Source organism: Lagopus muta, chromosome 5 (genome assembly GCF_023343835.1).
Source record: "Lagopus muta isolate bLagMut1 chromosome 5, bLagMut1 primary, whole genome shotgun sequence".
In the NCBI taxonomy this organism is placed as follows: Eukaryota; Metazoa; Chordata; class Aves; order Galliformes; family Phasianidae; genus Lagopus; species Lagopus muta.
In genome coordinates this window covers 26,073,425-26,097,906 of record NC_064437.1, presented here as the reverse complement: position 1 = coordinate 26,097,906, position 24,482 = coordinate 26,073,425, and the positions used below count along the sequence as shown (strand labels likewise).

The 24,482-nt window shown below is 43.6% G+C and overlaps 1 protein-coding gene across 8 annotated transcripts; it reads left to right on the top strand.

Moving 5' to 3' along the window:
- TNN (tenascin N) lies at nt 1-24,380 on the top strand. 8 transcript variants are annotated; one of them, XM_048944143.1, is made up of 18 exons: nt 96-1,652; nt 4,920-5,047; nt 5,578-6,032; nt 6,873-7,250; nt 9,646-9,909; nt 10,798-10,983; nt 11,441-11,530; nt 12,197-12,460; nt 13,280-13,543; nt 14,286-14,549; nt 15,347-15,610; nt 17,909-18,039; nt 18,568-18,700; nt 19,485-19,636; nt 20,667-20,763; nt 21,424-21,591; nt 22,264-22,427; nt 22,961-24,380. In XM_048944143.1, exons 3-18 carry the CDS (start codon nt 5,621-5,623, stop codon nt 23,105-23,107), a joined length of 3,378 nt encoding a protein of 1,125 aa, XP_048800100.1. In that variant the 5' UTR covers nt 96-1,652; nt 4,920-5,047; nt 5,578-5,620; the 3' UTR covers nt 23,108-24,380. The 8 variants fall into 8 exon arrangements, 7 of the variants coding, with proteins under 7 accessions (XP_048800104.1, XP_048800100.1, XP_048800101.1 ...); XM_048944144.1 differs by having other exon boundaries at nt 5,575-6,032; XM_048944147.1 differs by lacking the exons at nt 96-1,652; nt 4,920-5,047 and adding an exon at nt 1-83.
- The last annotated feature ends 102 nt before the right edge of the window (nt 24,381-24,482 follow it).

Sequence of the window (24,482 nt, the reverse complement as noted above, 5' to 3'; positions counted from 1 at the left end):
CACCTGGGCTGTCGGAGCTGTTTTCTGCGTGCTGCTTTCAGGCGGAGCGTGTTACGTTTTAAACGTTGCATTCATTATTTTGAGTATGTTTTCGGTTCATGCGAGCTCGCTAGATTCATCAAAAAGTCGTGTGAGGGTCTGGAGTCCTTTATAGCAGCCCAGGCGTTACAGAATCACAGAGTGGCCAGGGTTGGAAGGGACCTCGAGGATCACGAATCTCCAACTCCCCTCCGCATGCAGAGCCACCGACCTCCACATTTCATACCAGCCCAGGCTGCGCAGGGTGCCATCCAGCCTGTCCTTGAACACCTCCAGGGATGGACGGGGCATCCACAGCCTCTCTGGGCAGCTGTTCCAGTACTTCACCACTCATAGCAAAGAACTTCCCCCTGACATCCAACCTAAATCCTCCCTCCCTCAACTTCAAACCATTTCCCCTTATCCTGCTGTTACAAAGCCTATGGGCTGCAAAGCTTCTGTGAGCATCTTCAGAGCTCAAGGTGTTGGTGACTGCTGCTCAGTGAAGTGCTCTGTGGATGCCTGACTGCCATGGAAGATTACTGTTGTTTCAGGGAGAAAAAAATCAAGATTAATTCCCAGATGATATTGTTCATAATTTCTTGTTTCTGCATCTTTCTAGCTGATAAAATCAGTCAGTGGAAAACAGGCTTAGAAAATTAAGCAAGGAATCGGATGCACTTAATCAAAAGGCATTTGATGTAACCAAAGGGCATTTGTATGTTAGAACACACTGTCAGTTGTTCAGTATGTTTTTATGTTTCCCTTTGGTGTCTGTGTGCTTCTTAGGTGGTCCAGATGGATGAGGTGTGTGTGAAGCTTTGAGACGTGGGCTGTTTTTGGTGGGTTCCCTTGTTGAAATGGGTGTTGGTCGCTGTCTAGGGTTAGGGTCTGAGTTAAGGTTCAACTTAGGGTTGGGATTTGGAGAGAGAGAGAAACCACACATCCCCATGTGAGTGGTGCTGGGAAGGGTCTGCCAAAGACGTTTGATGTGTACCAGAAGCTTTGACTTGAGGTTCCCTCTGTAGGATCCCCAGCTAGAGTAGATGTTGGAGCTTTGAGTGGGTGGTTGTTTGAGTTGGTCTCTATCCAGGTTTACTGTTTGGATAAGTTTTAATGTTTCGATTCTGGCTAGAGTTTGAAAACCAAGTGCATTTCTCCCATGCATTGGATCTGGTCACTGTCTGGGTTCAGGGTTAGGGTTTCTAAAGAGAAAGTGCACATCTGTTGTGTGAGTGGGGCTGTCAAAGAAGGTTGAGCTGTACCAGCAGCTCAGATATGCGGGCCTTTTTTGGTGGGATCCCTACTTTGAGTGGATGTTGGAGCTAGTCAACTAGTTTTAGGGCTCAGTTTAGATTTTGACTGGTGTGTGAGAACTGCTAGGTCAAGGCCTAAACCAGTGACTGAGTAGCAAGTGAGAAGGTGTGGCTAACCCAGGGCACACAGGTGCAAGCAGTGCACCTGTATGACTGGAAGTGGGTAGACCCAAGGTCTGTCCTTCCTCACTCTCATTTGAGGGAGCAGGTTCTCTATTTGGTGGTTGCTCCTTCTGGAGACTTTACTGGGTCTTTGGAAAGGATAAACTTAGGTCACTTCTTAGGTCATCTTCTGAACTATATCTTCACAAAAACCAAGTATGTTTCTGTTCTGATAGAAAGCAATATTGTTGCCTTCCCTTACTCTACAGCTTAGCAGAGAGAGAAAGCCCAGAGTGCCTTGTGTGTCAGTGAGGTTGGGAAGGATCTGCCGAAGAAAAACAGGGTGTACCAGATGCTACTTTGAATCGTAGTTTCCCTAGTTAGTAGTTTGCACCTCTGGGTGTTGGAGCTACTCACTACCTAGGGTTAACATTTGGGTTTGGGGAGAGGAACAGAACAGAGCCCTTGTGTGAGTGGGATTGGGACGAGCCTGTGAAGGAAACTGAATTGTGATCCATTTTCGGTGGGATTCCTAGTTAGGTTGTGTATCAGAGCTGGTTACTGTCCAGGGTGTGAGTTAGGGTTTTGAGAGGGAGGGGTGGTGCAAAGCTACCTTCAGAGTTTATAGTGTTTTGTTTTGTTTTGATGTGAGAAATAGAGTTATAGTTCACATCCCCACCTAACAATGGTAAAGTCTTCATATGCATAGGTAGCCTTTGCCATCCTGAGGTTTTTCCAGACAGTTTCTCTTACAGGGAAGTAAAGCAACTGATTAGAATCTTTGCATATGTTTTATCTAAAAACTGGTATGTATAACATGTGTGCCTGAGATCATCTTCTGGGTACTCAAGTAATGGTGTTGGCATTTCTTTTGCTTATTTGTAAGTCCTTCTGTGTTTGTTTGTTTGTTTGTTTTTAATTTCCCAGATAATTGTAGTTTTTATGTATTGCTCTCTTTTAAAGTATATTGTTTTTGCATTTGGTGCTGACTATGCAAAAATCTCACGTCTTTTAGTTTTTTAGAAGTGCTTCTGAATATTGGGTCCCTACAGCCACGCCAAGATGTTTTCTGCCACATGTACAGGTCTGGAAAGGCTTTTTGGCTTTGCGTTAGGGGTGGAGCATATAATGAACAGGACAGGCTCTTTTTCTGCTGGTAGGATAGACTGAGTGGGGGAAACACTCTGGGCAAACGCTCAGAGACCTTATTGGTTCCTTCCATTTGATGCGTGGGGACTTAAATTCACTACGGGGACTGGTAGAGTGGTCTGGGAAGAGAAGAGAGCTTTCAGCTTGTTCAGATAGGCTCTGCAAGTGGCAGATATATCAGAAGGGCATCTGAAAGTACTTGAAGGGTAAGAGGAATCTTTTGTTTTTTTTGTTGTTGTGTTTTTGTTTGTTTGTTTGTTTGTTTTTAAAATTTTGCCTGAGATTCTTGTTTCTGAATGGAAAAACCCATCCATTCCTTCTTTGACATCCTGTAGTATATGCCTGCCATTTAAAGTTCTGAAAGCCTTTGCACAAACATCAGCAATCCTGTGTTAGGCAGATGTGGTACTGCTGCAAAATGTATAGTGTATGGAGTAGTAGTTAATATTGCTCCCAGACAAAGGGATTAAGGTTTCAAAGGTTGTTTCCTCCACAGTGGAACCACAGCTACTGAAATGAATGTGAGTTTTGCCATTGACTTTAACAGGGCAAAGATTTCACCTGCAAGTTAATTATTTTAGAGTGCTTGTTCCTGGCAATTTCCAATTTAGGCTCTTGTTTCTGTGCGATAGTGATTGCATATAATTACAACAAACACTATTAGTACTTTTTCGTTATTTTCTCACAGAAAAGCTCTTTCTATGCTTTCTAGTGTACCTTTTCACACTCACTGGTGGAAGCCAATACAGCACTATTTCCATAATAATACTACTTTATTATTCATGCCAGTTATAAAATGTGAAATTCTGTGGGTGAGTAAAATTGAGCAAATACAGATGTCTGAATGTTTTTGAACTATACATGCAGCAAAACAAAGATTTGCTTCAGGAGAGACCACTTGACTTATGCTGGAAACTAACGATTTAACAAAAGGGAGGTAGGCAAATCATTATAAAACACATGCTGATCCTAACTAACAGAAGTGAAATTACTGTTAAGCCTCTCTATGTTTTCTAATGAGTATATATCATGTCAGAAGCAGTCTGTCCTTTTTGCGGGGAGGGTTAATACATCTTGCTTATCAGACACTGCAAAAGAATTAGTGTAGCAGAATATCTATTATTCCTCCTGTGTTCCTTGAGGACCCTCCCGTGGCTTTAGGATGGTTAGATATGCCCACTTTTCTAACTCAGCAGTTAGGAAACTGCCAACTCCTCTGTGTCCGGTGCTGCGGTACAACTTGGCAGCGTTTGTTCTAGCTCAGGATTGCAAAAATAGCACGATGTACCAGCCCCTGGCACTTACCAAGCTCAGGTCTCAGTCCATGGCTTCTTGCAATGTATTCCCTTTTCCTCTGGCTGCTTTCCTTCAGCTTTAATTTGTGTTGCTTCTGGTGTTGCCTTGTATACTCTTGCTGTGCCCATACATACGTGTTCTACTCTGCTGTTTGGAAAGGCTTCCTGATCTCTGGAAATTATTTCCTTCCTCTATGAACTCGTTCTGTTGAGACAGTTTTTCATCAATCATCTGCCATGATTAGTTCCCCAGCGCTCACAATTTGATCTTTCAGTTATTTCTGTCTCTCTCTTCCTTCTGCAACCTAGATCTGTGCTGGACCTGCACTTCCTTTCTCCTCTGATTGCAAGCCCCTTTTCTCTCCTCAGTCCCATCTCCATCTGCATCATTAGGAAACACTCTGCTGGTACCCACAGCCAGGTCTTCATCAGCTCTTGCTTTGATTGTAGCAGCTTCCAGTCGTGCATCTTCCCCAGAACATCATAGTGCAACGGTCTGCACACTGTATCCTCAAGTGCTGATCTGTGGGACGGAGAAAAGCTTACAGAGCTAGGCTGATGAAATCTTCCACTGTAGGTTCTCTCCAGCTTTGGTTATCCTGTGCTTTGCACAGTGAAAGATGTGAGCAGGGATTCTTCCATCCCTTTCCTCAGGAGAATATTTTCTAGCTTCACAGACCTGACTTCTAGGCATTCTTTCCTAAATTCTTCCTTTCCTTGGTCTCCTGTTATTGCTCATTATGTGTATGACATGATATTCTCCACAATGAGTCAGTTAAACCCGCTCGTTTTAACAGCAGGGGAAAATCTCTTTATTACATGATGAAGAAGCCAAAATAGCTGTCCTCCTCTTTCATTATGCTTGACAGAAATCCATATGTCTGAGGGTTTTTCCTCATAAATGATCTCCATGCCGAGGAAAGTCTGAGATCAATTTGTGGTTCTCAGGAAGCCCTACTTAGTAATGACATCATGTTGTAACCCAGAATGCTGTTTAGCACTTAATGCTGAGAGAAGGGATTTTGTCTGTGCTTTGTAGGGGCAAGGATTGGATTCTGGCTCCTCATTTCCAGATTTGGAAATAAAGGAGGCAAGGAAGAAGCCCTACCTCAGCAGCACAACGTACCCTTTCTCCCCATTCCTCTTGCAGGAAATTAAATCTTCTAGGTAAGTGCTGAATGAAGGAGGAAGAAGACTAGCAAAGCAGAGTGCTGCTTGTGAATGAGAAGCAGAGATGATTGTCTTATTTAATTAATATAAAAATAAAATGAAATCAATACCCTTTGCTTGATCTCAGTGAAGATCTTCTTGTGGACAGGCCATCAAGCTTCTAGTTGAAAATCATGCTAGCTGAGGTGCTGCTGGAGATCTCTTACTCTGACCAGAAGACACTGGTAATTGTAATGTAGAGCACTGACTAGAAGACTGACTGTTTTAGCTGCGTAGGGCTGAAAAGGGTTATGGCATAGTTAATAGTTGTGTTGGACTGCAATACTGAGTCTCGTTTAAGAAATACAAGTTTAAAGCTCCTAGTCAGGAGGGTCTGGAAGCACTCTTGATCTAATTCATACAGTGTGACTCTTTTGCAGGTACTTACCAACCTTATGCTGAATCAAAGCAGAGTACTTGTGGAAAACTATGAATGCCAGCTTTATGATCACATTTCTTACATCTTCTTTCCTTCTTTTTGAAAGCAGCTTTGCAGTTCAGGGGTCAGTGCTTCCTCTGAAAACCTACTGGATGGATTTCCAGAGCTGGTTTGCCTTCCCTGTTGGGATACTGCTATGCTATACTCTTCAGGCATCTGCCATTCAACTTCCTGCATCTGAAAACTGCACCAGCAATGGTCAAAGAATATCCTTCAGCCATTCCTACAAGATTGACCTGCCCACATCCTCCCAGATTAAGGTAGAGGCGGATCCATTGCAGCACGAAGGCAGCAGTGGGGTGCAGCTAGATCCTGGTGAGGCTGAGGAAAATGAAGAGCAGGATATCATCTTCAGGCACAACATCCATGTGCATGCACCCAAAGCGAGCTGTGAAACTCTGGCCCATGTTAAAGATCTTCTTGAGAGGATGGAGAAGCTAGAGAAAGAAGTTGCAGAACTGAGAGAAATCTGCAGCCCTCAGAAGTGCTGTGGGGGAAGCCAGGGTATGTAACAATTGAAGTATCTGTTTTTATCTTCTACATATAGCCTGTTTTCTGCAGAGAGATGGGGACTGGAATCCTTTTGTAAGGGTTATGAGAGTGAAAAGCTCAAAGTGCAGACAGAATGGTGGTTTTGTGATCGGAAGGGAAATCTGAAGGTCCCAAAATGTGGTAGAAGACACCACTTCTAGAACCGGTGCAGAGGAAATCTCCCCCAGTCATCTCCTAGCAAAGGAAGGAAAGTGTTCCTGAGTTTCACATGGGTGAGAGAGAGGATTAAATGGAGGAACTCTGAGAGAGGTGAAAATGAAGGGGGCAATTTGTTGCCATCTTTTCCTTTCTCATTTCTGTCTCCAGAATTTTGCATTTGTTGAGAACTGCTGGTTTTGTTTCTTCCTCAATACCTGTCTAAAAGAAGAGCAGTTCCTGGTGGTGTTTTTTTTGGCAGTCACTTGCTCTCTATCAAATTTAGCTGCTTGGCACATGGGAATAATGAACTTTCCATTTTCATAATAACAGTGATGATTAGTGCTGAGCTTAAATTACAACTCGGCTTAGAGGCTGTGGAAAGCCTTCTAATTGATTGGTGTGTTAGTGGATTTTTGCATTCCTGCTGACTCCAGACAAATGCACTGGGAAAGACAAGAGGGAGCAGGACCCTCTTTGGACCAGGGGCATGTGGTTGTGTGATCTTCAGCTCTTCTTCAGCCCATATATAGTCATACTTTAATGACTTTGAACTCACCTTCTCACTGATCTGTTCCTCAGTTTGTTTCCTTTTTTTTTTTTTCCCTCTCTGTGCATCACCCTTGCTGTTGTGCATCGTGGTGCTGCTGTGGCCAGGTGTCACACAGTGCAGCGGTCACGGGATGTTCCTCTATGAGACCTGCAGCTGTAAGTGTGCAGAGGGCTGGGAGGGCAGTGACTGCTCCCGCCCCACCTGCCCCAACCTCTGCAGTGGCCACGGGCACTGTGATGGTGGGAGGTGTATCTGTGATGAGCCTTATTTCAGTGAGGACTGCAGCCAGCAGCTCTGTCCTGAGAACTGCAGCGGCAATGGGATCTGTGACACAGCTAAAGGCGTCTGCCTGTGCTATGAGGAGTTCATCGGAGAGGACTGCAGCGAGAAACGATGTCCCGGGGACTGCAGCGGCAATGGGTTCTGTGACACAGGAGAGTGCTACTGCCATGAGGGGTTCTTTGGCCCTGACTGCTCCCAGGGTAAGATATGCTTGTGAGTTATTTCTCCCTTCTTACTTTCATTGTGCATTTCCCTTTTGTCTCTTGAGGAAGTGCTGGGCAAACCAGGCCTGGAATCACCAAAGTCCCTTCTGAGTTCCTGTTGGGATTGTACTCAGAGATGGCTGTGAGTGTCCCATGTCTTCAAGAATTGCCTGGAAAGTGTTCCTGGATTGAGAAAATAGGAAAACACAGGTTAAGGCAAAGCTAGCACACGCATGTGGATAGTGGCTGAAGGAGAGAGCTTAACAAAGTACAGATCCTGTAATTAAAGATGGAACTTTAAATCTGTTTCTTGACATATAAGTGAGATAATAAAAGGTGAAATTATGGCTGCTGTAGTGTGTGCTGCTTGCTGATGAAGTAGTTGATTTGATAAAAACTTGTTAGATGAAAGATGCGTAAAGCCAGTAAGTAACCACCTTTTGAAAGCAAGGGCTTTAGGAAACTCTTACAATACTCTATTATGAGGCAGAAGGATTTGCCTGAGGTGAACTGAGCTCACCTTGAAGTGTGCATCCAACAGTCTCTGCTTAATGCTGGATGGCTTGGTGTGTATTCTGAAAAACCTATAATCTCCCTATAACCACAAGCTGATACTCCAGGCCTTAACCCTCAACCTTGTGCCCTGAAAGCACCTTGCTTTCTGTGCTTAGTCTAATCTTTCACAGCTGCTCAGAAAGGAGAGGTAAGAAACAACCACACACTGAGCAGCAGCTGGTGCTCAGTAGGGGTTCGCAGTGACCTTACTGGCAAGTCTTTAATGCTCCCTGTCATCCCTCACCTCTCAGACTCGACCTGTCTGCTTAGAGAATCACAGTTTATACAGCCTACTAGCTCAAATTCTTCACTGAAACAAGAGCTGCACATGGAAGTTTCACTTCTGCTATCCATTCCTCACTACTCATTTTTCTTTATGGCTGCAGCACTCTCCTGTCCTTTCGGTAGACTGAGATTTGCAGCTCAGGCCAGCACCTTTACAGAGGTAGTAGCAAGAAGAGAACTGTTTCTCAGTGCAGCCTCACTAAGGGGCTGGCTGGCTTCATCCTTGGGTCATCTTCCTTATGCAGCACCTGCATCTGTTTTATAGGCTGTGAAAGGGGCCTCTATTCTGAGTATACAAGTGAGCAAGCACTGCAGAGCTAGTGTATATTGCACGATCTATTTTGCTGCTGTTCCTAACAATAGGCTTTCACTCCCAGTTAAAAAGTGTTTTAAGTCCACAATCAAATGCTTCTTGTGTCAGCACCTGTAGCCAAGTTGTCCCCTTTCTATAGCTGCCCCATTGCCTTTTCTCCTTTTCTGTTCCATTTGATTAGATTCTTGTAACCTGGGAACTTAAATTGAGCACTGTTCTTTCTGTTTGTTTGTTTTTAATGTATCTCAGATAATGAAAAAGCATCTTGTTGTGTGTTGCCATGGTAACTGGCATGTCTGATCATCTAGAACTTATTCCCAAGCACGCAACAGTATAATTAGTGCTTGCAATTCCTTGCAAAGGAAAGTTGATGAGAAGGGCATGCTGAATAGCAGATACTGACTTGTGCTCTTTCTTGAGTTTCAGTTTACTGGCTGCTCGAAGATAGTGTTGTGGGATATTTGTAGATGAATAAAACAGGAATTTCAAATGACAATATCCTTAGAAGTTTGTGTTTTTTTGGTATCTCAGCATTACATGGATCTAATGAGGAACTCTGTGTTTTGATGCTATAATCAGAAAAACGGGAAAGAAAACAAAGCAGAGCTGGCTAGTCTCAGCAGAATAGTCTGAAAAGTCTCAGCAGAATCTTGACAAGTCCCATGAGCCATCACTGAATCTATGAATGTGCTGTTCAGTACCTGTTCATGTATTCCATTATGGCCTTAGTCTGCTTCTGGAGGAGAAGCTACCTGATGGAGAGGGATTGATGAGCACGAGCAGAGCCCAAGAAGGACTTGTGGCATGGCCCACAGCCACCTGTCCTCCTAATTCACGTTAGTAGGGTCTGTGGGAACCCTTTTGCTTCAGGCAAGGAGCTTCCCTTTCCATCTCCTGGACTTGGTACTCTCCAGGAGTTACTTTTCACTCCATAAAAGGAATAATAAAATAGCAACTTTTTCACTTAGATTGACAAGGAGGTGAATGTTTGCTTTGCAGATGGACTCTGAATGGGCTTGTGTCTCTGCAGAGCCTGGTGGTCTCAATTTGCACTTAGTGGAACTATAGCTGTCCGTATGCAAAGGACTTCTGTATGATAGCCTTTTCATCCATTCACAGAGCAACACGTTGTCTTCTGCTGCAGCCTGCTGAAATAGAATCCTTGTGACTTCACTGAGTCCTGGACCAGATTGTAACCCATCATCCTCATTGCAGTATTTCTGTTTGTTTTTCTTCTAGTGCTTGCTCCTCAAAACTTGCAGCTGCTGAATGCTACAGAGGATTCCATGGCTGTCAGCTGGGATCAAATGATTGATGTGGATAATTACCTCATCAGCTATTACCCAGTGGGGCATGAGACACTGGAGAAACAAGTCCATGTGCCCAAAGAGCAGCTCAGCTATGAGATTACAGGTCTCCATCCTAGCACCACATACAATGTCACACTTCGTCATGTGAAGAAGGGGATTGCCAGTGAGCCCGTGCAACTACAAGCAACTACAGGTAGGAACGGACAGACCTTTCTTTCAGAGTTGAAATCTGTAGGTCTTTCATGTTAGATTTAAGCAAACAGAGTAAATGGTTTGGCTTTGCAAGCTTGGAGCTTGCAAGATCCTGTCTGAATGCTGGAGAGCAGTACCTCTTTCTGACCTTATCTCTTTTTTTTTGCTATTGTTCTCTTTTGGAGAATCTGCTTATAGATCTGTATTTCTGGAACTGAATGCATTGCAAATTTCCTGTGTCTTCTTTTATCTTTTCCAAATCTGACTGGCATAGACACTTCTGAATTCCAGGGAATCAATGATGTTGCCCACTGCAGGAAGCATACCAAAAGCCAGCATGTTATTAAGAGTAGTGCACTGTTTGACTGGATGAAGGAGGGACTTCAAAGTAGGGAGGGCATCTTTTCTAAGTGTCACTTGCCAGACATGCCTTCAGTAGCAAACTTTCCTCATAGTCTCCTCCTAGGACTGAATGAATCAGATGCTACTGAGAACAGCGAGCTGGGTGTGGAAAGACTGAATTTGAAGCAGACTCTCTATAAGTGAATGCCATTTTATTAGTAGCTGGTAGCATGCTGTCTGCCTGCACTTGGTAAAAACATGGAAAAATCGGGTTATTTTGACATTTTTTCTTAGCTCTAGTGTAACAGGTTGAGAGCTGAGAGCCAGAGAACTCCTGAATCAGAGTGTTATTGTGGATGAGACGACTCCTGTTGAGATAGTGGTTGTGCCATACTCACTTAAATCTTAAGTTTGGCTGAGGAAAATGGCTTAGGTCTCAGAGCAGTTATCTGAGGAGGGAGAAGGTCTGTTCAGCAACTTCCTATCTTATATTCACCTTCTAATGGTTGTGCTGCTTTTTCCTGGCACGCTTTTCTGTCCTTCCCAGTCCCATCTGCACTCAGTGCCATCTGGGTGACGGAGGAGATGGAGTATTCCCTGGAAGTAGAGTGGGAGAACCCACCAACAGATGTGGATTATTACAAGTTGAAATTCAGATCCCTGGTGGGCATGGATGAGAAGCAGGTCATGGTGCCCAAAAGCAGTGACCCCAAGAGCAGACACATCATGACTGGTGAGTACTTGTGACTATTCCATATTGGGCAGGGAGAGATGGTACAAGTGATTTGTCTTTATCACAGCTCTGAGATGATTCTTCTCTGTTGTGTTCTCCTTCACCTTGAGACCACTGTATGCCAGGATGAGATCTGCTGGGAGTCCTTCAACAGGGAGAAATTTTCTGTGCACTGTGGATAGCAGCTTTCAAGACTGACAGCTTTAATTCTATCCTTGTTACAAAATAAAGCACATTCTTTTATTTCAGAACTGGAAATACCAATGTTACAGAAATCCTCGCTATAGTTAATACGGACCCTAATGACAAGACTGGACCAAGAATGCTTCCAAGGCATTCTCAAGACAAGAGGAAGTTTAGATAGATATCTACATTTTTAAATGCTTCTCTGCTACAAACCTAGAACTGGGGAGACTAAACAAAATAGCTTTTAAGAAAAATTACCTTCTGATTACAGGCCTAAAACCTGGCATGGAGTATGAGGTTACTGTCATACCTGTGAAAGATGATACAGAGGGTAAACCATCCTCAGTGAGTGGCAGGACAGGTAGGTGGAATGTTTCTTTTATGGTAATGATTTTACTACAGATTTTGGGGACAATTCTGTCAAGGTCACAATGTGAAAGGTACTCAGTTTACTGTTTCTTCATGCATACTGCTGTCAGGGCTGCTATTACCTCATTTAAGCTTGTTTCTGTTTATTAAACACTAAAGCTAGCCCTTGATTTTTAAATCTACTTTATTCTTAATCTGAAATGAGCTCAGGAGGTTCTGCTGGTTGAGTTCCCTAACCAAATGATTGACAAGATGACCTCACTGAAACCATGTACACATGATTTCCAGTCTGGGTATGGCTGCTGCTGCTGACTGTTTTGCAGCTGTTAGCTGCTAGCGATTTGTTTGGCTCCTGAGCCTAGGAACAGTAAGGAGGAGGGTAAATTCTTCTTCCTTCCTGTATTCCCTGGCTGCAGCATCATTTTTCTGTTTATTAGACTGTGAACTGAACAGTAGTGCATGCTGAATGTTTAAACAAGTCTGGAAAACCTGTCGGTTCATTGGTGCTTCAGGCTCTTCAAAAATATGGCAAAACATTTTTGAGCTATTCACAAAAGGAATCTTGAAGAAATTTCAGTTTCTCATGCCGTGAGAAGTATTGTAGTGGTTGAATTTATATGGACTTTCCTAATCCTGCATTTCAAAACGCTGTTCTCAGGAATTGATAGCCCAACCAATGTGGTGACAGATCGAGTGACGGAGGACACAGCCACTGTCTCATGGAATAAAGTTCAGGCTCCCATAGACAGGTACATGGTGAGATACACCTCAGCTGATGGAGACACCCGGGAAACAGAGGTAGGCAGTGAAAACAGCATCATCACCTTATTGAATCTGAAGCCAGGCATGGAATACACCATCCATATTTGGGCAGAGAAGGGACCCCACAGGAGCAAGAAAGCCAGCACCAGAGCTCTGACAGGTAGGTTGCAGTGGTGGCAGGAGTAAACTGGGTCTGAATTTTGAACACCTTTATTAATTTTACTTGTTTCAGTACAGCTTCTGTATTGCACAAGTTTAGCAAGTCAAATTCATTTAATTCTTATCAGTGTGACTGATAGGTCTCCAGCTTAGCAGAAAGTTCTTTGTGTGAGTCCTGTTGTGTGGAGACACTATGGCTTGGCACCAGTTTTGTCAATACAGAGAATGGTTAAACACAATGAATACTAAAGCCTTAGAACTGTGATACATTAAAAATGTCTTAAAAGTACCATCAACAACCTCCAAGATGTTCTTGTGACCTTGCCCAGTAGTAAAGTGAGATCATAGAAGTGTTGCAGAGTCAATCGTGACAGTGTTTGTTAAAAAGGAAAAATGAAATATATTCGTATTCATGGCATAAGGTAGAAATTGTGTGGGGAATCAAATCTCCTTAACAGGACAGTCACGTGGTGATAGGGATCCTCAGTTGCAAGGGCATGTGAGCAGCATCTGCAGCTCTTTTGGGAAACCCCTCAAAGCACTGCTTTGTTCATTTTTTATAATCAAGCCTGATGTATTCTCACATAGCCATGCAGGAGCAGATTCTATTGACTACCTACAAATGTCTTTGTGCATACAAGCTCTTTCCAGATCTTTGGGCGCAGAATAATTTCCCAAAGCTCATCTGTTTTTCAAAATACATGTTAGTCTAATAAAATATACTGCCTCTGCCTACAAAACTTATGTTGTCTGTATCTTCAGACCATTGTGATTACCACAGTGCTATGCTGAAACTTCTAACAAAGAATTTTACTTACAGAGATTGACAGCCCCACTAAACTGTTGACTGATCAAGTGACAGAGAATGCAATCACAGTTTCCTGGAACAAAGTCCGGGCTTTAATAGACAGATACAGAGTGAATTACACCTCAGCTGATGGGGATACAGAGGAGAGAGAAGTGGAAAAAGACAAGAATATCACCACCTTGGCAGGACTGAAGCCAGGCATGGAGTATGTTATTCACATCTGGGCAGAAAAGGGAGAACAACAGAGCAAGAAGGCCAGCACTGAGGCTGTGACAGGTAAGAGGGCAGTAGGTTGAGAGTATAAGCTACAGTCTGGGTTTGCCTTAACATTGAATAAGTCTCTCATTTTCGTGACAAAGGGAAATTCAAGCTTAGGAGATACAATCTTTGGGTTAAAGCATCTTGCTGTGAAGCCCATTCAACTTTATCACAGAGAGATCATAATTACCGGTATGTACTACAGATAGGCTGCATGATGATTACTAATTGTGTTAGTGGTCTTCACCTGTGAAAATGATGCTATTCCATTCGCGCATCAATCACGTATTTGTCTGGTCTTAGTTTGGTTTGTTGGTTTATCCTTTTTCAAGGGTTAAGTAAATGCTCAGTTCCTTTTTGCAGATGGGCAACTTGAAGTGCAGAGTAACAGCGTGCAGGATTTATTTATTTTTTTTCTTGCAACAGGATAATTTGTCCAAGTTCCTCAGTTGTTCCTACCATTTTGTTCTCTCTTCTGTGGTCAGTCCTGGTAAAGATGATAGAGTGCTCTGCCCGTTGTTGGCTTATAACATTGTGAAGATGAGTGTATCCATTACAAGCAGTTGTAAGCATTTACAAGACCCATGCTCTTAATCAGGGACTTGCTGAAGAAAAATGAGTAAAAGAGTACCTGGGTCTCTTAAAAAAAAAAAAAATAAAAATAAAGGGAGAAACCAGCCCCAGAGGGGAAGGAGTCTTGTGGTGTCACAACCCAGCCCGATTGTGACATCTTGCATTCTTGACTTTTTCTTCTCTGCAGAAATTGACAGCCCCACTCACCTGATAGCTGATCAAGTGACAGAGGACACAGTCACCATCTCCTGGGACAGGGTTCTGGCTCTCATAGATAAGTATGTGGTGAATTACACCTCTGCCGATGGTGATACTGAGGAGATAGAAGTGGGGAAGAACAAGACTGCCACAACTCTGGTAGGACTGAAACCTGGCACTGGATATGTCATCTACCTCTGGGCAGAGAAGGGAGTGCGGCAGAGCAAGAGAACCAGCACTGAGGCAGTGACAGGTATTCTAGAAGAATCCTTGTGGTTCTGTCCTATGTTGTGAAGGTGATCTGTTTCTACCCTGCCTGCTTCCTTCTGTTGCAGCCTGTACTAGACAGCAATTTATCTTGTGCTTGCTTATGATGTGGAAACATTCATACTACAGGCACTTCAAGCTTTGGGTAGAAATACTGCCTTCTCTCAAGTCAAGAGAAAAGATTTTAATTGCTTGCAGGAACTAAAAACTGATTTAGAAACTGTCAGACTAGTATGAGCTTCATTATGCTCTGCTAAAGCACTGTAGCCCTCACTTACCAGCCATATGTGCTGGTTTTGGTCTCCAGATATGCTGAGCTCTGTAGGTGTGACTGAGTGTTGTTCCACAGTACTGTTGAATACTACTGAATACTGCTGTTGAATCCTACTTAAAATTATGTGCCACTGATAAGAATGGCATTAGCCAGTGAATCAAGGCTTGGAAGGAGACAGCCCCACTTTACTCATCTTCCATAACCCAAGAGGGTGAAGAATTTTTTGAGCCCAGAGTAAGTCTCTCAAGTATCAGTAATTCACTTCATGTCATGAAGGCCGTTGCTTGCAGGATCTGGATGCTTAATTAGGCTGAAAACTGACTGCCTGGCAGCTTTCTAGAAATGAGGAAAAGATAGAGAAGGTTGCCGGTCTCACTATCCTGATTAGCTTGAAGGCAGACACGGTGTCCATCATCTGTATCATGGGGCTATAGAAAGCTAAAGCTTTTAAGAGCAACGTGTGTGTGTTTTAGTTCCTTATACTTCATACTTTACACTTGACTTTTTAGAATTGGACAGCCCAAAGAATCTGGTAACTGACCAAGTGACAGAAGACTCAGCCACAATCTCCTGGGATAGCGTCCGAGCTCCCATAGATAGGTATATCGTGAGCTACACTTCTGCTGATGGGGGCACCAAGGAAATAGAAGTGGGGAAGGCTGAGAGCATTACAACTCTGACAGGACTGAAAGCAGGCATGAAGTACGCCATTCATCTCTGGGCAGAGCTGGGAAGCATGCAGAGCAAGAGGGCAAGCACTGATGCGCTGACAGGTAACTGTGGGGAGAGGAGAAGCAGAGTAGAAGAACCCCACTCATTTGTTAATTTACATTTCCACGATCTCTCTTTGCATCACTGGATAATGAAGATCTACTGTGGTAAATACGTTCTGGAGATAAGTGCATGATTATAGCCTGACATAACAGAAACTGCTATTAGAGGCTGCTGTAGAAGAGACAGATGTCAGAACACAGAATGGTGACAGCTGAGTACACAGCTTATTTCACTTCTTAATCAAAAGCATGCACTGCTTTGTATGCTGCTATCAAGTGTAACAATAACAGACATTTAACAACCGAAGTTAAACCACACAGACTCAGAGGCAGTTAAAAAATAATGGCTTGACTCATGACCTTAGACTGTCCTAGGAGACTGCAAAACAGGCTTAAATCTATCTTGTTCAATCAGCTATAAGGATGATGGTGTTCTGGCAATATTTCAGGGTCACTCCATATCTGTTGGCCTTGCTAATGTGCTTTTTCTTAGTTTCTGAGTCAAGCTGGTGTGAGATAGAAAAGATAAAGCTTGAACTCAGGGCAAGGTGCCAGACAGATCCCCAGTGCTTGCAGAGGGCAAGGGCAGCACGTGGAAATAAAAGGATATCTCTTAAGGCCAAGTGTCTAAGCCTGTCTTTAACTGAAAAATTTAAGGAAAATTTAAGTAAATTGAAGTGGTTTTTTTTTTCTTCAACTAGAATGAAAATGGATGCACCTGGAAATTTCACGTGAATTGAAACTGCCCAGAGAGGGAATGCATTTAGCTTCAGTAGGGGCGTTTTAGAAATATCCGTGCCCATTAAAAAGTGCTTTTTCTTTTTTTTTCTCCCCCACTCCCCCATCTTGGTGGTGTTTTTCAAAAAAAAATGTGACACCTCTGGTAAAATAATCCAACTCCTGAAAACAAACAAACACGTTTTTAACTCTACGTGCTGGCTGCTTACTCACTAACATTCCTAAAATATGCTGTAGCAGGGAGCTATTCTGCAGTTATATCCTTCACCTGGGGAAGCTGCAGGAACAGTGCTGTAAAATTCAAGTCCTGCCTGGAGGCTTCCCAGCACTTGCTTCTCGTATTGGATTTGGCACCTTTTAGCTCCCTCTTCTGTCCATGGAGTGGTACACATGCAATGAGTAATACATTATTACACGTGTCATAAGAATGGAGTCATTAATTTAAAGCAGTTGTGTGGTGGTCTCTTGTATGAAGTAGGAGTTGATTAATAACAAACAAATGCTTGTCTCAGTGAATGATGGATTTCATTTATAATGAATAACTCATCTTTTAAGCAGCACATTCTGTCAACTTAAGAGTTAATGTCTTTGTTGATTCAATTTATCTGGTGTTTTGATTTATTTTTTTTTCTTTTCTGTTTTTATGTCTTTTTTTTAAGCAGTAGCCCCATACTCCAGGAATGTAGAGAAGCTGTACTGTTCTCTTCTTCTTGTTTATCTAATAAAGGCCAAAGTATTGCCCTTGTTTTCCTCTGTGGCCTTTTCATAACTTGTAATATTTCATTGTTGCATTATAATCACTGTTATGATTGTTCTTATAACACTCTCCAAGATCTGAGAAGTGTTATTGCTTGGCTTATACAGAGAAGAACTGAATCAATGAGCAAGCTAAGTGGCATGCTTGTCACCTCCCATGGAGGTCCATGGAAGAACAGGAAAGTGTTCTGAATTACTCAGTTCTAGTTTGCTATAAACTCAGGCATTCTTCAGGGCTGGAGCACTCTTCCCTCAAGGCTAGCACTGCCCACCAAATGCCTTCTTTCTAAAATGTGGAAGGCCACACAGTCCTACTGCTTAAGTTGTTTTCTCTAAGACGTTCCCAAAACACCAGAATAGCAAGCATAGGATGAAAATTTGAGAGAGGCTGCTTCCATTGTTATTACTTCCAGATGAGCTTAGCAATTTGGTTTTATCACGAGGGAAGCACTGGAGCCTTGTTATGGGTATCTTGTAAGACAGATGCTTTTTGACACCTGCTGTGAATTAGTGTTGCTTAAAAATAATTGTCAGACTTCTCAGACAGATGAGTCAGGAGCTTTCAGCCCCTGGGAGTCTCTATACAGCTGAGCCAGTTGCAGGGCTCACAAAACCACAAACCAAATCTGTGATGATCTTGCCATGGTTGCTGTAGGCTTCTGTTGCTTGCAAACTTCACTGAGTGACTTCTGTAGTTTCCAGTTCACAGGATCAGGCATTGCAAAGCTCAGCCCAAGTTTAGCACAGGAATTGCTGTATTTCTTTTATCCAGAGGGACTTGAATTTTCTTTTCTTTTTCAATAGAGATTGATCCTCCCAGGAACCTCCATGTATCTGATGTGACTCAGACTACTGGTGTAGTTACCTGGGCTCCTCCTGCAGCACAGATTGATGGCTACACTCTGACCTACCAGGGTCAAAATGGCACCAGCAAGGTACAGTGAATTCCTCAGCCCTGCAGAACTCACTGACATCACCCTTATGTTTATAGGCTCTGACATTTGAATCTTGTGGGCATATGGACCACAGGTAAATAATTTTGAGGTGGAATCTATGCTATTATTAGCCTGGGGAGGCAGAGCCTGAGGAAATGTGCTACTGTTATGAGTAGAAGCTGTGGAGAGACTCTGAGACAGTGGATACCACTTTCCAGCAGATCTTCAGGACGCAGAGAACAAGTTTACTGCTTCACTTTCCTTGTCTAACTTGTTACTACATGAAAAAGCAGCATTAACCAGGGACACAGTGTCTTCAGTATTTTAACAGTGTTTATTGAGACCCTGCATCAAACCTTTCTCCTGAGGAAATGGATTTCGTGTCTTAAAGATATGCAGCTAGTGTATGCCTATCTGAACTCCTACAAGAAAAGCCTATAAATAGTTACTGAGTGTGAGGCACTGTGGTCCAGAAAAGCTAAGTGTTGTACAGAGTTGGGTTGATCTTCAGTCTGTTTTATTTGGCAGGAAGTGCAGCTGGGTCCTAGGGAACAACAGTTTGTGCTGGAAGGACTGGAACAAGGAACAAAGTACACTGTGTTTGTGATGGCCTATAAGGGAGATCACCAGAGCAGAAAGACAGTCGGTACCTTCTCAACAGGTAGGATTTGGTCTTGAGTGTTGCACTTGCTCCGTGGGCTCTGCAGCTGTTGTGTCTTTATGGTTGAGGTCTGAGAAGGAATTCCTGTTCTGGGAAACAATGTGATCAGAAGCAAATGTTTAGTGAGTTGAAAACTTGTCTTCTGTCTGGGTTCTGTTCTAAGCCACACTGTCCAGAGCTTTGGAATCCCAACAGGATAGTGCAAGAGGAAATTGCCCACACTGGTCAATGCTTCTGCCAAACCCTGCTGGTCAAGTGCAGGGCAAAGCCTCCTGGTGAGTTGCCATTGGGCAGGAGAGAAGATAACGGGCTAGGGATTTTTCAGCACTGTCACAGTAATGACAGGCCAGCAGTTGTGTAAGTACTGTTGTGGTCCCGAGTAGCTGCCTGGTTGTTTCCAGAGATCAGGAAATGTATGCCTGGATGCCAGCAAGTCAAATATTCTCATGCCTTGATGTGGGTGCCTCTTATACTGAGCTGGTCCTCACAGAGGCTGCCAATTGTGGGTAGGTTGTAAGATGCGGATAAAATGCCTCTTTACTGGCGTTCCCACTTTCACAAACCAGGGTTTCTCTTCCTGCTCTCACTGTGACCCAAGGCAGCATCTCCTGCAGCCTCTGGTGACCCCATCCATGCTTCAGCTTCTGAGCAGTGGGGAAGGCTGCCAACAGCTACCTGCTGATGCAGCTGGGTGCTTTCTTTACTTCTCTTCCAGTACTGTTGTCCATAAGAGATTCCTAGGGGTGTGAGATGGCTCCTCCAGCTTTGCTCTCTCTTCTCCCAGTTAGCTTCCTCTACCCGTACCCTGCGGACTGTGCCCAGATGCAGCAGAATGGAAACATCTCCAGCGGCCTGTACACCATTTATCTCAATGGCAATGGCAGCAGGCCCATGCAGGTGTACTGTGACATGACCACTGATGGAGGCGGGTGGATAGTGAGTGATTCTCTGCTACTTTTTAAATTTTTTTTAATGAGCATCATCAAGTGAACCTGGTAATGGGCTTAGCTGATGTTCCTTTTGGTCTACTGTGCTGTATTTCAGCTCCTCCTGTGATGGAGGAGCATGTTTTAGGAAGGGAGCGGATGCTGTTGTACCCTTTCAGACCGAGAGCAGGAATACTGTGGAAGGCTGGACGGCTCAGAAACAAGGGGATGCTGAACTTTGATTGCTTAGTCATGAATGTGACTCAAGGCTTATATTATTCCTGACTGAGGCAGTGCCAGTTTGACGTTACTTCTTGCTAGCTGGGCACACGAGTTTTCTATGAAAGTGCAAGGCAAGGTAGAGCAACTTAAAAGTCTTTTGTAATGAATGGACTAAGCTCTGTTATCTCATCTTGACCACTGTGAAAGGCTACAAGTATGGACAGTTAATGCAGTTCAGCTGATGATCATATTTTAAATGCTAGAACTGTGAGCATGCCCCTGGATGGAGAGCAGCTGGAGGCAGAAACACAGACGCTTTGAGGTGGTGAATTTGTATAAGGGTGAGATAACGAATCTGAGATTCTCTGATAGCTGACTCCCTACACAAACAAATAAAAATATCTTTATTCACTTCTTTACCATTTATTTTCAGTGATCCACTGAAACAAATTGTGTGTTACTGCCCGTGGCCCACGGATTCTGGTGAAATTTAGATACCTAGGTGTCTCTGTGGGTTTTGACCCTAAGCCTGACTTGTCCAGGTGCTGAGATCACACTGGGATTTTTGCTGCCCCCAGGCATTTGTGGAAAAGTGCAAAATTCGCACTACAAAGTACTCACCCCAGGTGCTTCTGTGCAATCAGAAAATGGTAATGTATCCTGCTCAGTTGCAGCATACCTTTTAACTAAATGTATCTGTTCCCAAACAATTCACCTTTCTGCCTGTACTTGGATCAGGATGAGGATTTTTCACCCCCACCCTCCTTGACTCTCAAATATCTGCCATGAGCTCTCACTCAGCAATCCTTGCCTTGCAGGTGTTTCAGAGGCGGAGCAGTGGTGAACTGGATTTCTACAAACGCTGGAAAAATTATGTGGAAGGCTTTGGAGATCCCACTGGGGAATTTTGGCTTGGTACAGTACAAGGGTGTGACTGCTGAAGATCAGCTTTGTAGAAGCGTCTAAATGCTGAAATGGTCAGACCCTGCTGAGTCTGCAGTCCTGACTTGTCAGCTGTTATGTCTTTTTTAGAAGTGCCATTTAAGCCATGAGTATCTCTGAAGGCCAGCTAAGTCTTTCCATTGGCATCTTTGGTATTTATAACAGTCCCAGAACAAGGCAAACTGAGGAAATATTTATTGCAGGCATGCATGCTCCTATGCAAGGAGAAATAAAGACATTGTGTTAATGAAAATGCACAGTCTAAGCTATTACACAAAACACAGTGTGCTCAGTTTTTTTTGTTAGATAACTGCTTGCATCAGAGAATCCAGCCCTAAATAAGCCAAGGTCTTTGGGGCAAGAGTCTTTGAATGTTCTTGGAAAAATACTGTTGCACAGTCTGTCCTGTGCTGCTTTAAACTGTTTTTTGTTTTTCTTTTTTCTGACATTGCTATCTCTTGCCAGAAAATGGGATAAGACAGCATAAACTTGGCACAATGTCATGACAGCATCAAGCAATATGGGAGGCAGGCAGGAAATAGCTGATCGAACCAAAATGGCCACGGGGTGAGATTCCAGGACTGCAAAGGTGAACAGGCCTTTCCCTTTTAACAGTAGTTTCCTTCTTTCTAGGTCTTGACCAGCTGCACAATCTCACAAGCAGCAGCCCCATCCACTATGAGCTGCGGGTGGATCTGCGGACAGCCAACGAGTCTGCCTATGCTGTCTATGACTTCTTTCAGGTTGCCTCGAGCAGGGAGAGATACAGGCTGTCCGTGGGGAATTACAGAGGCAATGCTGGTGAGGAGTGCCTGAGACTTGTTCTGTCTGCGCCATGCAGGGGAGCAAGTGCTGGGATTTAAGTATTTGTTTTGCCTGTAGCGTGGGAGCTCCTTAGTTGAAGTTAGATTGCATGTCCCTCCTTTTGAAGAGAGAACTCTGTATTTCCCAGGAGGACTGAGGAGATGTACCCCTCCAGACTTGTCTTCTGCTGAGGACACGATTAAGCTGTTCTTTCACAGAGAAGAGAGCTGCTCTGTGACCCATTGAAACACCACAGCTGAACAGGCAGACCTGAAGCATTTTCATGAGATTATCAATTCACGGAGGAGCAACTTCTGGGGCTCCCCAGCTAAGAAGTGCAAAGAAAGTGGCTTTTGTTCAGAAGGAGACTTTGCTAAGCAGTAGTAGTCCTGGTGCTGGCTTCTACCACTGCTATTGTGTCCATAGTCTTCCACTTATCCTTTGTTACCCTACTGCACTGAGATTGAGATCTTCAGGCCCAGAGGATCCAGTCCATGAACGTGCCCTCTATTAGCAGCCAATTAGAAATTATTTTCTACATCTATTGCATGCCGTTGCTTTTTTCCTGACAGGCCTTCTGTGTTCTGCCTAATGAAGGCCGCATGAAATGCTCGGGCTGAGCCACTGCACACCCTTATTCTTACCAGTGCCTGTAATCCTTTCTCTTAGGAGATGCAATGACTTACCACAATGGCTGGAAGTTCACAACGTGGGACAGAGACAATGATGTGGCTCTCAGCAACTGTGCTCTGACGCACCATGGTGCGTGGTGGTACAAGAACTGCCACTTGGCCAACCTCAATGGGAAATATGGGGAGAACAAGCACAGTGAGGTGAGTGGCAGAGCTTTGACTGTCAGCTCTTCTCTCTAGCCTGGGAAAAACATATGGAGGGGGGAGTTGCAGCAGGACAGGTTGCCCATGCTATTTGAACTCATTTTGTTTTAAAGGATAATGACCCATAAGGAAACTCATGGATTCTCCTAGAATCTGAAGGGCTTAAGCTCACAACCTGTTTCTTGTGGTGGACAGAGACACCTAAGGTGGAGCTGTCTTAATTTCAGAGAGGAACAGGGAAAAGAAGTCGGATGCTTTCAGTGTGTTCCTTGTTTACATCTCATTGTACAGCCTGATTTGTGCTGGAAGATAACACAGTCCTGTTGAGCTCCAGATTGTATGGATAGAGATTTAGTTTTGTATTAGGAGCATCTAGAATACTGACTGTGGTTATGGTTTAAAAAAAAAATCTGGTGGAAAACAACGTCTCTGTTTGTGGAAAGATGAAATGGCATTAGAAGGGGCAGTGGCAGACTCCAAACACCTGGTCTAAGTATTTTACTAAAAGAAATTATATGGTCTTTTTGCAGGGAGTGAATTGGGAGCCATGGAAGGGCCATGAGTTCTCCATCCCTTTTACTGAGATGAAGATTCGTCCTCAGTCTTCTAGTAATGAGTCAGTCTTGGCAAGGAAGAAGAGATCTCTACCAGGAAAAACGAAGAAGATCACATTTTAAATTGTCCTCTGTGCGTGACAGCACCCGAAGATTATGATTTGGTATTTCTTAACAAAATTAGGTTTGGATGACTTCCTCCACTACTTTGGAAGCAGCTGCTGACCCAGCTTGGACCCAGAAGTCTCTGAATCTGCAGCCCAGCCTGTTTCCAGCCTTTGGAGGTCCTGGTGGGTGCTCTGTCAGAGACTGGGAGGGGACTTGTGGGCAGCATGCCACTTGTAGCTTTCCTGGTTAAACATTACAAGGACCTGCTTGATCCAATGTGTGCAACTTTTATGAATTGTTCGTAAAACAAGCTTTAACACGTTATTGTTTCTCAAAACCCAGCTGGCTGACTCCTGATTTCTGTCCTTCTGACTTTTGTCCAGTTCAGACTTCAAAGAACTTCATTTTGACCTCACTGAAAAATGAAATCTTTCTGATTTACATTAGAGAGCTTTTCTGAGACTGTTTTCTCCCTCATCTCTTGGTCAGTGGTTCTTTTTTTCCGTTCCCCTCATCATTTGGAGTGCAGCACTTCTTTCTTTTTCTCCAATCAAGGCACTGAGATTTGGGAAATGTTGTCAAGCTGCTGACAACAGGCCTCATTAATGCAAGCAAAGCCTGTAGTCTGGGTTCCTCAACCTCCAATACAACATCTTTCCAGGGTAATATCCTGATATATATTTAGCTTGTTTCTTCTTATTTCCCAGCCAAAGAAAAGCCTGAGGAGACATGCAGTAAAGAAATGTTCACACTCCCAGGTGGTGCCCCAGAGAAGGTAAATGTAAGGGCTACTCTCCTCCAAGCGTGTCTCACAATCACAAACCTCTGTATAATCCTTGCTCGATACAGACTGTGAAGAAAATTCTCCATGTGACCATCCCATCTGCCAGCCTCTGCTTTTTCATTAGCAGTGTAGATAGATAGCGATGTTGAAAAGGTAATGTTTGTCATCCAGCCCTAAAATTAGCATCACAGAACTAAATGGACCTGCACACTCTCCCTTAGGCTTTTCTTTCAGGGTGTCTGGAGATTCAGGGAGGCTCCAGTAGCTGTTTTCACATTTAGCTGTTTTCTTTATGGTCTGAGGAAAAAAAAAAAAGAAGTCTTACTTTCTCACTCTGAGCAGATATTTAAATTCTGGACCACCAGCCTCATGCAGGGGAGAAATAGGAACTCACCAAATGATGCTTACTTAAAGGCTTGCTTGTCTGAGCAGATTGGAACATGATTGTCCTATGCTTTAATGGCTTTTTCTATCCCAGTGCTAAGCTGACTAATACATTTTAAAGAGTCCTCCGACTCTGAAGAAGCAATAAAATTGCAGATAAAGGAGGTCTTAAAATATTTCTGTCTTCCTTGCTTTGAGTGTCAGAATTATTATTCTTTCTCA

What these genes read in the sequence shown, in the direction of transcription:
- TNN (XM_048944140.1), top strand. Translation starts at nt 5,519, where the DNA reads ATGAATGCCAGCTTTATGATCACATTTCTTACATCTTCTTTCCTTCTT. An exon ending in CAGCACCAGAGCTCTGACAG is followed by an intron (nt 12,461 to 13,279) that starts GTAGGTTGCAGT and finishes TTTTACTTACAG; the next exon opens with AGATTGACAGCCCCACTAAA. An exon ending in GGGAGAACAAGCACAGTGAG is followed by an intron (nt 22,428 to 22,960) that starts GTGAGTGGCAGA and finishes GTCTTTTTGCAG; the next exon opens with GGAGTGAATTGGGAGCCATG.